The 15,019-nt window shown below is 49.3% G+C and overlaps 1 protein-coding gene across 3 annotated transcripts; it reads left to right on the top strand.

Moving 5' to 3' along the window:
* The first annotated feature begins 8,140 nt into the window (after positions 1–8,140).
* On the top strand, positions 8,141–13,184 carry PNMA8A (PNMA family member 8A). 3 transcript variants are annotated; one of them, XM_033223760.1, is made up of 3 exons: positions 8,141–8,368; positions 8,591–9,968; positions 11,050–13,184. In XM_033223760.1, exons 2-3 carry the CDS (start codon positions 8,672–8,674, stop codon positions 11,064–11,066), a joined length of 1,314 nt encoding a protein of 437 aa, XP_033079651.1. In that variant the 5' UTR covers positions 8,141–8,368; positions 8,591–8,671; the 3' UTR covers positions 11,067–13,184. The 3 variants fall into 3 exon arrangements, with proteins under 3 accessions (XP_033079651.1, XP_033079652.1, XP_033079654.1); XM_033223761.1 differs by having other exon boundaries at positions 8,157–8,350; positions 8,588–9,968; XM_033223763.1 differs by having other exon boundaries at positions 8,157–8,447.
* The last annotated feature ends 1,835 nt before the right edge of the window (positions 13,185–15,019 follow it).

The following is a 15,019-nucleotide window of genomic DNA, read 5'->3' as shown; positions in this document are numbered from 1 at the left end:
TGGGTTCAAGCATTTCTCCTGCCTCAGCCTCCCAAGTAGCTGGAATTACAAGGGCCCGCCACCACGCCCAGCTAATTTTGTATTTTCAGTAGAGACGGGGTTTCATCACGTTGGTCAGGCCTGTCTGTAAATGTATGTGATTCTTATTTCCTTTGTGTGACATCCTCCAAGCCCACAAGACAATATGATTCCCCCCATAACAAGAGAATATGATCTCCTCCCACATAACGCAATGTAAACTCTTCATTACGTTTATTAAATTTGGCTTGCCAGCTGTTTTTCCCCTGTGTTACCTCTTTAAGTAGATATTTATCACTTTTGTCAAACATAAATGTACATTTAGAATTCGAGAAATATGATACAAACCTTCTTTTAAAAAAAATAAAGAGACTCATTCGTTTTCTTTCTTTTCTTTGGCTAAGGATTTCAGACAAAAATCAGGAATCGTCACCAGCCAAGACTGTGTTCTGACCATGTGACGTCTTCCAGGCACCAGGAAGAAATATGACCAACCTCCGTAACAAATGAGAGAAGCTTCACCTGACTGTGTTCTGTGTATTTGGTTTATTAGTCTTTTTAAAAACGTGTACTTGTACTGCTGGGTTCAGGTTTTCAACCATAGACTATTCTAGAAAAAATAGTGATAACGTTTATTTCACCGCCCTAACCCTGAATGTGCAGCTGTGTTTTTTCAAAAAACCTTTTTTTTTTTTTACAATTGTAGATTATGTAACATGCATCCAGAAATGTGCCCTAAACACAAACATATGATTTGGCAAATAATTACATAGCAAGTCCCACGTTACTGTCATCTCATCTAGAAATCATTGTCCTTCCAGAAGCCCCTCACGTGCTCTGGCCATCCCAAATCCCTCCCTGCCCCAGGGATAAATAATATTCTGTTTTGTTTATTAACCAACTATGAATTTCTCAACACAGTAGATTTGATTATGTTTGAATCTTATATGAATGCAATCCTATTGGTGGATTGTTCTCGCTGTGTGTGTGTGTGTGTGTGTGTGTTTAGAAAAAATACATTAAAAAAAGAGAAAGGACATGGGGCCTCTCGGTTTCCTGGCCACAATTCCTCACTTGGAATGCTGTTCCCTCACTGCGGAGAGTGGAGACAGCTGCCAGTGTTTTTTCTGTCAGAAAGAAATTCAAGGCCTGCAGCTGTGGCTGTAACCCGAATCCCCCCCAGCTCATACGAGAACACATCTCCTCTCCTGTGGCATAATCCTAAGGTTTTACTGGTTATTTCCAGAGAGAGAGAGAACAAACTCAGAATGGCCCAGGATAGAGTTGCAGGATTGTGGTATAAAAACACTGGCCTTTATTTGTTTGTTTTTGGAGACAGAGTCTCACTCTGTCACCAAGCTGGAGTACAGTGGCATGATCTCGGCTCATTGCAACCTCCATCTCCCGGGTTCAAGCGGTTCTCCTTCCTCAGCCTCCTGAGTAGCTGGGACTATAGGCGCCCGCCACCACGCCCAGCTAATTTTTGTATTTTTAGTAGAGACTGGGTTTCACCATGTTGGCCAGGATGGTCTTGATCTCTTGACCTTGTGATCCGCCTGCCTCAGCCCCACAAAGTGCTGGGATCACAGGCGTAAGCCACTGCACCCGGCCGTTCTTAATTTTTTATCTTACAAATAGACACAGGGTTGGTGGGAGGGGGGGTGTCTCCCTATGTTGCCTAGCCTTGAACTCCTGGGCTCAAGCAATCCTCCCGTCTCGGGCTTATTTTATATATTATTTTATTTTATTGTATTGTATTTTTATTTTTTGAGACAGAGTCTTGCTCTGTCGCCCAGGCTGGAGTATCGTGGTATGATCTCCGCTCACTGCAACCTCCACCTCCTGGGCTCCAGCGATTCTCCTGCCTGAGTCTCCCGAGTAGCTGGGACTACAGGCGTGGCTAATTTTTGTATTTTTAGTAGAGACGGGGGAGGGGGAGTTTCATCGTGTTAGCCAGGATGGTCTCGATCTCCTGACCTTGTGATCCGCCCACCTCGGCCTCCCAAAGTGCAGGGATTCCAAGGGTGAGCCACCGCGCCCGGTCATATTTTCAAACAAATTAACAAGTCACACCTGAATTCAAGCAACATAGCTGCCTTATATGGCATCAGCCACCAGCCCTTTTCATCTCTTCATTTGAAATACCGGAAAATAGAAAACAACCTGCATAGCCATCCATAGGGGACTAGGTAATTAACCTATGGCAGTGGCTGTCATGCATGATCCATGACAAGAAATACATTTTGCTGTGACCTAGGAGACACACACACGTATATATAATAGAAAATAAAGCCAGGTGCGGTAGTTCACACCTGGAATCCCAGCACTTTGGGAGGCCGAGGCAGGTGGATCACCTGAGGTCAGGAGTTCGAGACCAGCCTGGTCAACATGGTGAAACCCCCCCCCATCTCTGCTAAAAATACAAAAATCAGCTGGGCGTGGTGGCGCGCACCTGTAATCCCAGCCGAGATCACACCACTGCACTCCAGCCTGAGTGACAGAGCAAGATTCTGCCTCAATTAAAAAGAAAAGAAAAAAATAATTTAAAAAAGGAAACCCTGGAGCAAGAAGGGGCTCTCACAGAACAAATGGGACAGAGCCAGCCAGGGTGAGCCACAGAACCCATGGTGGGTTGTTACAACTGACTAAGGAGGAAACATCTAGGCGGGATCCCAGAGCCCCCTGGACTTTCTTTGGATTCAGTGTTTATGGAAACTCTGTGGGTTCTCATTGAACATACACAGCAGGGCAAAATAAAAACCTAAAGGTGAAACACAGCAGAAGAGGATGGAAGGAGAACCCTAAACTGGAAGTGAAGAGATGGAGGGGAGGGTTGGGGCTGCAGGGATGCTCTGTCATGGAAACCACAGTGCCACCTGTTGCCTTGGAAACCACAGCACCTCACGTTGTCATGGAAACCACTGTAATGATTCCTCTTAAGAGTGATTCAACTATTTTTAAATCAGCTAGCAATCATGGTGGCTCTTTAACGGGAAAGCAGGCAGGCAGCTGACTCCACTTCACACACACACACACACACACACACACACACACACAATTGTACCTTTATAATATTTAGGCTGATGCAAAATTAATAGCAGTTTTTGCCATTGAAACTAATGGCTGATGCCTGTCATCCCAGCACTTTGGGAGGCCAAGGTGGGCAGATCACTTGAGCTCAGAAGTTTGAGACCAGCCTGGCCAACATGGAGAAACCCCGTCTCTACTAAAAATACAAAATTAGCTGGGCGTGGTGGTGCACGCCTGTAGTCCCAGCTACTTGGGAGGCTGAGTCCAGAGGATCGCTTGAGCCCAGGAGATGAAGGCTGCAGTGAGCTATGATTGAGCCACTGCACTCCAGCCTGGGTGACAGAGTGAGACCTCATCTCATAAAATAAAATAATATAAAATAAAATACAAATTGTGGAATATTCCAAACTCAAAGTCAAGAATAGAGAATTGACTGGGCACAGTGGCTCATGCCTGTAATTCCAGAACTTTGGGAGGCTGAGACAGGAGGATCACTTGAGCCAGGAGTTGGAGACCATCTTACCCAACATAGTGAGACCCTGTCCCTACGAAAAAATTTTAAAAATTAGCTGGGCATGGTGGTACATGCCTGTGGTCCCAACTCCTCAGGAGGCTGAGGCAGGAGGCTTGCTTGTGCCCAGGAGGTTGAGGCTGCAGTGAGCCGTGATCCTGTCACTGCACTGTAGCCTGGGAGGCAGAGCAAGATCCTGTCTCAAGAAGAAAAAAAGCTGGGTGTGGTGGCTCACGCCTGTAATCCCAACACTTTGGGAGGCTGAGACGGGCAGATCACGAGGTCAGGAGATCGAGACCATCCTGGCTAACACGGTGAAATCCCATCTCTACTAAAAATACAAAAAATTAGCCGGGAGTGGTGGCGGGTGCCTGTAGTCCCAGCTACTTGGGAGGCTGAGGCAGGAGAATGGCGTGGACCCGGGAGGCGGAGCTTACAGTGAGCCAAGATCGCGTTACTGCACTCCAGCCTGGGCGACAGAGTGAGACTCTGTCTCAAAAAAAAAAAAAAGTACAAAAATTAGCCAGGCATGGTAGCGGGTCCCTGTAATTCCAGCTACTTGAGAGGTTGAGGCAGGAGAATTGCTTAAACCTGGACGCAGAGGCTACAGTGAGCCAACGTCACGCCACTGCACTCCAGCCTGGGTGACAGAGTGAGATTCAGTCTCAAAAAAAAAAAAAAGATATTTATATAACTAACCCTCATGCATCCCCTGCCATTCTTTATCAAATCTTAATACTATAATACTATGCTAAGTTTATTTACACTTTTTTTTTTTTTTTTTTTTTTTTTTTTTTTAGCATTATTGGCTGGGCTCAGTGGCTCATGTCTATAATCCCAGCACTTTGGGAGGTCAAGGCAGGTGGATCACTTGAGGTCAGGAGTTTGAGACCAACCTGGGCAACATGGGGAAACCCCGTCTCTACTAAAAATACAAAAATTAGCTTGGTGTGGTGGTGCGTGCCTGTAATCCCAGCTACTCAGGAGGCTAAGGTAGGAGAATCTCTTGAACCTGGGAGTGGAGGCCGAGTGCACCACTGCACTCTAGCCTGGGGGACAGAGTGAGACTCTGTCTCAGAAAAAAAAAAAAAAAATAGAGATTTATATAATTAACCCTTATGTATCCCTTGCCATTCTTTATCAAATCTTAATACTATGCTAAATTTATTTACACGTCTTTAAACAAAATTATTGTTTAAACAGGCTGTGTCCTACCTCCCATATGATTTGCCCTCTTCTTCTCCCCAGAGGTAGTCACTTTGAGGATCATTGCATTTAAAAATCCAATATTTACCAAAACTCTGTCTATCATTCCCTTGCATGCCGAAATAAATAAATGAAAAAGAGATAAGAAAAAACGGAGAGTGTCTAATTTCCCTGTACCTGAGGGTCACATTCCTCCTCCAACACCCCACTGTGTGACTCAGTTTCCACTGCAGCAACTTTGTCTGCAGCCTGCATCACAAACAAGCTCCCGCATTTGTAAAACCACTTGGCAAACATAGCAAACACCTCTGAGATTCAGCAAACATCCATTCCATTTCATTTTAGTTACGACGTTTTACAATCCACTGCTAGTACAAATTTACTTTTTATCCTGTCCAGATTGACAATTTTCTTCTTCTTTTGTTTATTTATTTATTTTTTATTGGTCTGACCACTCCTTAGCAGAATTTTCAAACACACTGAGATGTTTTGTTTTCTCCTTGAAGAGAAAGTTCCAGAACTTTGATTCTGTGTACACGCACTGGGGTTGGGTGGCATTCCTCAAGGGGCAGCCAGGACTGTTAGGAATATTGGCTCTGCAGGAAGCTGACACCTGGCTTTTGAGGCAAAGCTGAAGGTGTTTCTCTCCCTACCTTGCCCCCATCTCTCCATTCTGTAACACATTATTTGTTCACTTTTGTAGTAAAATATACGTAACATAAAATTCACTATTTTAACCTACATTTATTTATTTTTTTAAAATAATGTACTTTTTTGTTTGTTTGTTTGTGAGATGGAGTTTCGCTCTTGTCGCCCAGGCTGGAGTGCAATGGCACAATCTCGGCTCACCGCAACCTCTGCCTCCTGGGTTCAAGTGATTCTCCTGCCTCAGCCTCACAAGTAGCTGGGATTACAAGCATGCGCCACCATGCCTGGCTAATTCTTGTATTTGTAGTAGAGACGGGGTTTCTGCATGTTGGCCAGGCTGGTCTTGAATCCCTGATCTCAGGTGAGTTGCCTGCCTCAGCCTCCCACAGTGCTGGGATTACAGGTGTGAGCCCCCATGCCCGGCCCGTCTTCATTTTCCTACCTTCACTCCTACTAGCATTCCTGGACCCAGATGTCCCGGATGCAGAGGTTCCTCCTGTTACAGTGGTAGACACATCCCATTCCCATGGGGGTCCCAACTACTTCTCTAGAATAATTTTTTTTTTTTTTTTTGAGACTGAGTCTCACTCTGTTGCCCAGGCTGGAGTGCAGTGGCGCCATCTCCGCTCACCGCAAGCTCCGCCTCCCGGGTTCACGCCATTCTCCTACCTCAGCCTCCCGAGCAGCTGCCGCTACAGGTGCCCGCCACCACACCCGGCTAATTTTTTTATTTTTATTTTTAGTAGAGAGACGGGGTTTCACCGCGTTAGCCAGGATGGTCTCGATCTCCTGACCTCGTGACCGCCCGCCTCGGCCTCCCAAAGTGCTGGGATTACAGGCGTGAGCACCGCGCCCAGCCCTCTATAGTAACTCTTATCCAAGTCACCGATGGTCTACATCTTTCCAAAGTGAATAGTACATCTTTGACCTCATTTTGCTCTTTCTCTTGGTAGCATTTAACATGGCTGACCCCTTTATCCCTCTGGACAAACTTTCTCCGGCCACACTGTCCTGGGTCACCTCCCAACTCCTTGTTCACTCCTTCCCAGTCTCCTTCGCTGCCTCCTTCTCTTCTTCACCACAGAGCTTCCCAGGGCACTGTCCGTGACCTCCTTCTCTAAGCCTTTCCCTAGGTGGCTACATGGAGTCCCACCACTTTGAATACTTACTGCTCATACGCTGAAGCTCTCAAATAAATATCTGCACCTGACTAATTTTTTGCGTTTTTGGTAGAGACAGGCTTTTGCCATGTTGCCCAGGCTGGTCTCAAACTCCCAAGCTCAAGTGATCTGCCCTCCTCAGCCTCCCAAAGTGTTGGGATTACATGTGTGAGCCACAGCCCCCGGCGTTAATATACCATTAACAAAGTTCTTGCTCATGGGCAGCAAGGTTGAGGTAGGAGGCCCAGGGGACGCCACTGAGGACCACACTGAAGACTGACCAAAACCTTGAAAAGGCACCGAAAGCCCCTCTCCATAAGGCAAGCCCGCCAGCACCATGACAGTTTACCATTGCCATGGCAACACCCATAAGTTACCGCCAATCTGCTAGTTAATTCTGAAAACCCACCCCTTAATTAGCATGTCATTAAAAGTGGGTATAAATGTGACTGCAGCCTTGCCCCTGAGCTGCTATTCTCAGCACACTGCCTAGAGGGTAGCCCTCCGCGTTAGATTTTGGAGGGAAGGTGAGGGTTAAAGACACAGACAGAAGGCGACTCAACAGCAACCCAGGTATACTGCAGACACCTGTGGGAGTGGGGAACCAGCCTAGTGCCAGAGCCCACCCCTCCTTATAGGCTGGGGGTACTTATAGTTATGGGTTGCAGGGGTCTGGGCAGTATGGCTTGCTGCCCAGCAGGATATTGATAAGGTGGTTCCATGATGGGGAGGTTCTGGCACTTGTTCTGATGGAACCTGGTATTCTCTGCACTTTCTCCCGGACGAATATGATCGGGATGTTTATTTAGTTGGGCCTTTGTCCACCTTGTGGTCAGGTGGTTAGGCAGGATGTTTCTCACGGCCGGCACCCTCGTGGAATATTTCACTTTGACAAAGATCTGCAAAATAGTGGGGGACTTACAAAATGGTTGCAGTTTGGATTAACACTTATCTGTAGGGGCAGTCACTGAGCTGTAACATTGCCCCCTGCCTGGAGGACGCCAAGAACCTGCCCTGCATCACGTTGAGGAAACAAGAAAAAGAGAGGCATTATTCTCATGCTAGAAGGGGTCAGAGAGTGAAACTTCTAGAAGTTTCTGGAAATTCCTGGAAGAACTCAGGAGCTTGTAGCAGAGAAGGCTACAAGCCCAACAGGAGCTGTGGCTTTTTTTTTTTTTTAGAGGAACCCAAGAAGATTAAAGCCTCGTTTTCCTCCTTCCTTGATTTCTAGTGTCTCCCAAGAGTTGCGTTAGGTGAATCCAACAGTGGAGCAGAGGATAATAGAGTCAGTGGGTGCACCCACAGATGTTAGCGCTTCTCAGCGACCTAATCCCCGTTCCCGAGGCCCAGTTGGGTGGAAAGAGTGGGCCTCCGTGGAGATGCCACCGGAGTGTATCCAGACCCCCTTGCTCTGCAACCTGAAACGTACACTGTTGCACCCGGCTGCCTAGGCCCAATTGCAGCGCCGGCGCGCAGGCCAGGCTGAGGGGTAGCAACCCACGCCCGGTTGCCATGGAGACGTCGGCACCTGCGCAGCCCAAGACCCCCGAGCGGCGGTGCGGGAGCCAGTGCGCAGGCGCGCGCTGCGACGCCAACCTTGGCTCCGCGCAGCTAACTGGATCGAGGCTGGACGTCGCGTGACCCGCCCGGGCCGGAGTGGGGGCGGACGGCGCCTTCCTGGCCCTTTCTGCCTCTAGCAGCGGCGCTGGGGTGGCCGGAGCCCGCGACTGGGAAACAGCTGCATCTCGGCTGCCCCTCCTTGGCCTGGCTGGGCAGTCAGAGGCTGGGCTGCCAAGTAAGTCCCGGCCGGGCAGGCGGAGCGTCAGGCCCGGGGGAGGGACCGAGGGCCTTTTGCCGCAGATTCTGGGACACGTGTGAGCACCGGGGTCTGGGTTGGGGTGGAGGGTGTTGGGAAAGCGCGAGGCCTCCTGCAGGCCAGCCGCGGAGGGGGCAGCTAGGACCTGTGAGCTTGGCCATCTTTCCGGAAACCTGACCTCGCTCCCTTTTCACCTTGCAGGATTACTGTTTTTGGGGACCGCTGCAGCCCACGTCCACCTAATAGACTCTTTACTACACGTAGAAGGGTCAGAGCCACTAAATGTCCAAGACCATGGCGATGAACCTTCTGGAGGATTGGTGCAGGGGAATGGAAGTGGACATCCACAGGTCCTTATTGGTCACAGGCATCCCAGAGGACTGTGGCCAAGCAGAAATTGAGGAGACCTTGAATGGGGTCCTCTCCCCACTAGGCCCATACCGCGTGCTCAACAAGATATTTGTGAGGGAAGAGAATGTTAAAGCTGCCCTCATTGAGGTGGGTGAAGGTGTGAATCTGAGCACCATCCCCCGTGAATTCCCAGGAAGGGGTGGTGTCTGGAGAGTGGTCTGTAGAGACCCTACCCAGGATGCTGAGTTTTTAAAAAACCTGAATGAATTCCTGGATGCCGAGGGGCGCACCTGGGAGGATGTGGTCCGCCTGCTGCAGCTCAACCACCCCACACTGTCCCAGAACCAGCATCAGCCGCCAGAGAACTGGGCAGAAGCTTTGGGGGTGCTTCTGGGAGCAGTGGTACAGATCATCTTCTGCATGGATGCCGAGATCCGCAGCCGGGAGGAAGCCAGGGCCCACGAGGCCGCTGAGTTCGAGGAGATGGCAGCCTGGGCTTTAGCAGCAGGGAGGAAGGTCAAGAAGGAACCGGGGCTTGCAGCAGAGGTGGGTTCTGCCTTAAAGACGGAGAACCCCAGCAACTGGGATGCCACGGAAGACCAGCATGACCCTCCCAAACCTTTGGTTCGCAAGGCTGGAGCTAAGACTCGCTCCAGGAGAAAGAAGCAGAAGAAGAACCCCAAGCAGGAAGCAGTGCCCTGGAAAAAACCCAAAGGCATCGATTCCAACAGCACAGCCAACTTGGAGGATCCTGAGGCGGGTGATGCTGAAAGCATGGCAATCTCGGAGCCTATCAAGGGCAGCAGAAAGCCCTGTGTGAAGCAGGAGGAGTTGGCTTTGAAGAAGCCCATGGTGAAATGTGCCTGGAAGGGTCCCAGAGAGCCACCTCAGGATGCCCGGGCAGAAGCCGAGAGCGCAGGAGGCGCCTCTGAGTCAGACCAAGATGGTGGCCATGAAAGCCCACCAAAGAAGAAGGCCATGGCCTGGGTCTCCGCCAAGAACCCCATGAGGAAGAAGAAGAAGGTGAGCCTGGGCCCTGTCTCTTACGTCTTGGTCGACTCAGAAGATGGCAGGAAGAAGCCGGTGATGCCAAAGAAAGGGCCGGGCTCAAGAAGGGAGGCATCAGTTCAGAAGGCCCCTGGAGGCCAGCAGCCTGCCGAGGCAACGGCCTCAACTTCTGGAGATCTGAAGGCCAAGCCAGAAGGCTCTCCTCGGTGTGCCACCAATGGTGAGAATGACAGCAGAAGTGATGGGCTCATGCCAGCAAGTGGATGAGGCAGGACTAGCAGGAGTGGCAGGTGGGGGCAGAGGAACCTGAGGAGGTGGTGGGTCAAGCGGGTGATGAGGAGGACCCTGGTGCATGGCAGGAGGTGGATGACACACCAGTTGAGGAGGGTAAGAGCCCAGACTGCCCTCCCAGGAGCCCCTAAAGGCCGATGCTGGGGACATCTGGTGGGCAGGAGATGACAGAGCAAACCCACTGACCAGTTGTTTATCAATGAGTGTCACTGCGGTCGTTTGCCACTCCGTCTGACCCATCTTCCTTGATGAGAATTTAATGGTTTAGGCCCAGGCTTGGTGGCTCACACCTGTAATCCCAGCACTTTGGGAAGCCAAGGTGGGCAGATCGCTTGAGGTCAGGAGTTGAAGACCAGTCTGGCCAACACGGTGAAACCCCGTCGCTACTAAAAATACAAAAAATTAGCTGGGCATGGTGGCATATGCCTGTACCAGCTACTCGGGAGGCTGAGGCAGGAGAATCTCGAACCCGGGGAGGCAGAGGTTGCAGTGAGCCTAGATTGTGCCACTGCCCTCCAGTCTGGGTGACAGAGTGAGACTCTGTCTCCAAAAAAGAAAAAAAAAGAATTTAATGATTTGGGAGGCCAACGTGGGGAGATCACCTGGGTCAGAAGTTCGAGACTAGCCTGGCCAACATGGTGAAGCCCCATCTCTACTAAAAATACAAACATAGCTGGGCATGGTGGTGGGCACCTGTAATTCCAGCTGCTGGGGAGGCCGAGGCGTGAGAATTGCTCGAACCTGGGAGGTGGAGGTTGCAGGGAGCCAAGATCACACCACTGCACCCCAGCCTGGGCGATAAGAGTGAGACCCTTTCCCAAAAAAAAAAAAAAAAAAAATCCTTTGGAGTTAATGGTGTTTGCAGGTATGTGGCTTTAAGGGTGGAATTTTCTAGAGGCCTGGCTGGGGAATAGAAATGTTCAGGGACCCAGAAGTTTCTTGGAAGTAATGCATTTCCTAATGATACCTCTCTGCTTCCCTTCTTGAGCTGTTCTCTCATTTATTTGCAGAATCCAGAAAGGTTTGATCTGGGGGACCACCCATACTGAGGAGTTGAAAGAACAAGGAAGAAGTTCCAAGTCAACCAAGTTTTCTTTTGTCACTGAATAAAATAAGACTTTGGACTCCCTTAGGGACCCTGTTGATAGAGATCTGGCTCTGAGGTAAATAATAGGTGAGGTCTTGGGTGGGAGGGAGTTGGGGAAGGGAGGTGGACCTCTATGCCCTTTTCTCTACCAGGCCTGCCATTTCACCACCTCCTCTACTCACCTTCCCTTCGGAGTCAGGAGAGTTGGTAAGAGGATTGGGAAAGTTCTAGAACATTCATTCCCCTTTATGCATGAGCAGGGTCACTGTTACACTCATCCATGTTCAGCCTTTCTCCCCCACGCCTCGCTCCCTCCTCGGAATGGTCAGCGACCTCTGCAGGCCCTGGCGTTTGGAAGAGCTGGGTGGCCCCGCCGTGTTCTCCCTCCCGCCTTTCTCTCGTGTAACCAGCGGGGTAAGTTAAGCCAGGACCTTCACTGCAAACCTGGCTTCATTGCCCCTTCAGTCTCCAGCTTCCATCCTCCAGTTATCTAGCCAGGAGGTCCCAAGAGTTAGTTTTAGGGAAAAAGAATGTCTGCCTAGACCTTGAAGTCTTTGAGTTTTAGAGTCTGTTAGTAAAAATGGCACTTTGATTCCCATTTGGGATGAGCCCTCTCAGGAATCCTGTGGGGAAGCAGGGTGATTGTAGGGAAGGATGCAGGCATTCGTAGGTCCCCAGCTGTAATTCCATCCATCTACCAAACTGTCACCATCTTTGCACCAAACTGTCACCATCTTTGTAGCAGAAGGTCAATACTCACGTTATATATAAGTAAGAGGGGAAAAAATATTTTAAAACTTGGCTGTTGGCTGGGCGTGGTGGCTCACGCCTGTAATCCCAGCACTTTGGGAGGCCGAGGCGGGTGGATCACGAGGTCAGGAGTTTGAGACCAGCCTGACCAACATGGTGAAACCCCATGTCTACTGAAAATACAAAAATTAGCCGGGCGTAGTGGCATGTGCCTGTAATCCCAGCTACTCAGGGGGCTAAGGCAGAAGAATTGTTTGAATCCGGGAGGCGGAGGTTGCAGTGAGCCGAGATTGCGCCACAGCACTCCAGCCTGGCGGCAGAGTGAGACTCTGTCTCAAAAAACAAACAAACAAGACAAAACCAGGTCAAGAGATCAGAGATCGAGGCTGTTAATGTCTGCCCTCTGAATTTAGACACACTATATTAGACTAGACCACCACGTGTCATTTGTGTGTGTGTGTGTGTGCGTGTGTGTGTTTGCATGCCCATGCGTAGGGGAGAGGGCAGGGTTCCTGAGGTAATGGTTTCCAGACTGTATCCTAGATGTCCACAAAGATGTAATCTGAATCTATTTTTTTCACGTGTTTAAAAAACTCAAAAGTGACTACTCAGATATGTTGGAAACTAGTCACATTGAAGACTATCAGAATATTACCTTGTGTTTATAGGTTAACTTGTTTTTGTACACCTCTTGAGTTAGTTATTTCTGGCATCTCTTTGCTTAAAATTGAGTTTCTTGTAAATGAGACTGACGAGCGAGGTTAGAAGCGGAAGAAATTCAGTCCTGTGCATGTCCTATAATCTGACGCCCTGAAAGCAAGTTTCCTTTCGTCATTCACATGCTCTTGTTCTGCCGTGCTGCTTCAGTTGTATGGTAGCGAGTAAATGTGTTAACATGGTGAACAGTAGTAATATTCTATCATAGAGTATTAGCCCTTGCAAGTTTTCAGGGCATCTTTTCCGACTTCAGTTTTTGTGCTCACGAATGTGAACAGTTGTTAGATGTTCTCAGTGATTCAACTTTAAAACACATTTCTCGTGGTGATTCATTTCAACATCCTGAATGAGTCTGACTGAAAAATACAAGAGAAAAGAGAGCAGCTACGCAGCTGTGTGCATCGAGGTTCTCCTGGGGTGTGTGCCAAACCAAACCCAGGGGCGAACTGCACTCTTGAAGAGACCAGAGCCTGCAACTGTCCAACTTCTACTTTCAAAACGGGTCCATTACGGCTTCATTGTGTTAACAGGCTGACACCATGACTAGTAAATGTAAACGTGTATGTATAAAATAAAGTCTAACAAATTGTGTCCTGTGAAGTTTTACTCTTTTGTAGGTGGGGATTGCATGGACTATTAAATTTGAGGAAAGAGTTCCCCCTTCAAACAGTGCCCCCCGCCAGACATGACTGGTTATCAGATATGGGTTCAAGCTTTGAGAATTGTTCATGATCCATGAGAGGAGAAGCCGTTTGTCCTCTTTGCAAATGGCTTTCCACCGATGTGGAAGGACGTCCCACAGATCTTGGGGTTTCTAGAATAGGTATTTGGTGATGCAAATTACCTCAAAGTGCCAGTTTATATTTTTATAAACAGCTGGAAGATGAAAACCTTTCCCTCCCCTCCTGTTCCCTCACACAGAAGCCAAGAGTTCAGTGGCACGATCTCAGCTCACTGCAACCTCTACCTCCTGGGCTCAAGTGATCTGCCCGCCTCGGCCTCCCAAACTGTTGGAATTACAGGCGTGAGCCACCGCGCCAGGCCAGAAGCTGAGGTCTTTTAGCTAAAAATTTAGTTTTCTTCTGGCTCTCCCTTGCCCCTCTCCAAGAACTCCTGAACCAGGGTGGCCACTACATCAGTTGCTTGGAATCTGTTCAAGGTACCGTTTCGTGTTCCCACCTGCTGATTCAGGATCTCTTGGGGGTTGTACCTGGAATCTCCATCTTAAATAGTTTCTCCTGAGAATTTTTTTTTTTTTTTTTTTTTTTCAATTGAGATGGAGTCTAGCTTTCGCCAGGCTGGAGTATAATGGCATGATCTCGGCTCACTGCAACCTCTGCCTCCCAGGTTCAAGCGATTCTCCTGCCTCAGCCTCCCGAGTAGCTGGGACTACAGGCGTGCACCACCACACCCAGTTAATATTTTTGTATTTTTTTTTAGTAGAGATGGGGTTTCACCATGTTGGCCAGGATGGTCTCGGTCTCTTAACCTTGTGATCTGCCTGCCCCAGCCTCCCAAAGTGCTGGGATTACAGGAGTGAGCCACCGCGCCCGGCCAAGAATTCTGTTAATAATACAGGTTGGAGAACTTCAGGTGGAATACTTCAGGCCTGGGGAAAGGGAAGTGTCCTTCGGGGTCCAGGTTGAGGTTTTGTGAAAGTGAATGGAGATTGTGAGGAAAGATGCGAAAGAGATCAAAAGAGAAGCTGGGATTTGAGGTCAGGTTGCTCGTTAGGAACTGCCGTGTACTCAGAAGCATCTGGATGAAGGTTTATTTATTGGGTGCCCCCACACCTCACAATTGGAAAAGCCCTGTTTGGCCAAGATATGTGAGTACCTCCCACAATAATAGTCACTCACTGGTTACACCCAGGCCGCCAGTAAAGTATGACAGGCCTATGTGCCCTAAAAATGGGGGGAATCCAAGGTTGGGGCACATGAAAGCTGTCTTCAAGGAAACCTCATCACCCCGGGTGGAGGTGTTCTGTTCAGGGGTGTGTCTCGGAAGAGGCTGGCCTGGAGTGTTTGCAGGGAGATGGAGAGCTGTGGATGCAACCAGCAGGGCTCGAAAGCAAAGTGTCCTGGTCACCCATGCTGTCATTCAAGCTAGGTTCATTGAGAATCTGCTGTATGACAGCCAGGAGCAAGACCAAGTGCTGGTCTGGAACCTGATGTTCAAGTGAGGACAGACCTTATGTAGATCAGGCGGAGGGGCCGGAGAGCTGTGCCACGAAAAATAAAGCAGGAAGAGAGGCAGGCAAGGTGAGTGTGCAGGAGCGGCTGGCTGTCGCCTACAGCGGTTGGGGGAGCCTCTCTGGGAACTCGGTGTCTGAACAGACCTGAAGCGGGTGAGGGGTGAGACAAGCAGTAGGCCAAGGACAGCCTCCTGGGCAGAGGGAGCAGTCATCATGGAGGGAGGCTCTGATC

This window comes from Trachypithecus francoisi, unplaced genomic scaffold, assembly GCF_009764315.1.
Source record: "Trachypithecus francoisi isolate TF-2019V2 unplaced genomic scaffold, Tfra_2.0 Lachesis_group12, whole genome shotgun sequence".
Lineage (NCBI taxonomy): Eukaryota > Metazoa > Chordata > Mammalia > Primates > Cercopithecidae > Trachypithecus > Trachypithecus francoisi.
This window is presented reverse-complemented; position numbering and strand designations above follow the sequence as displayed.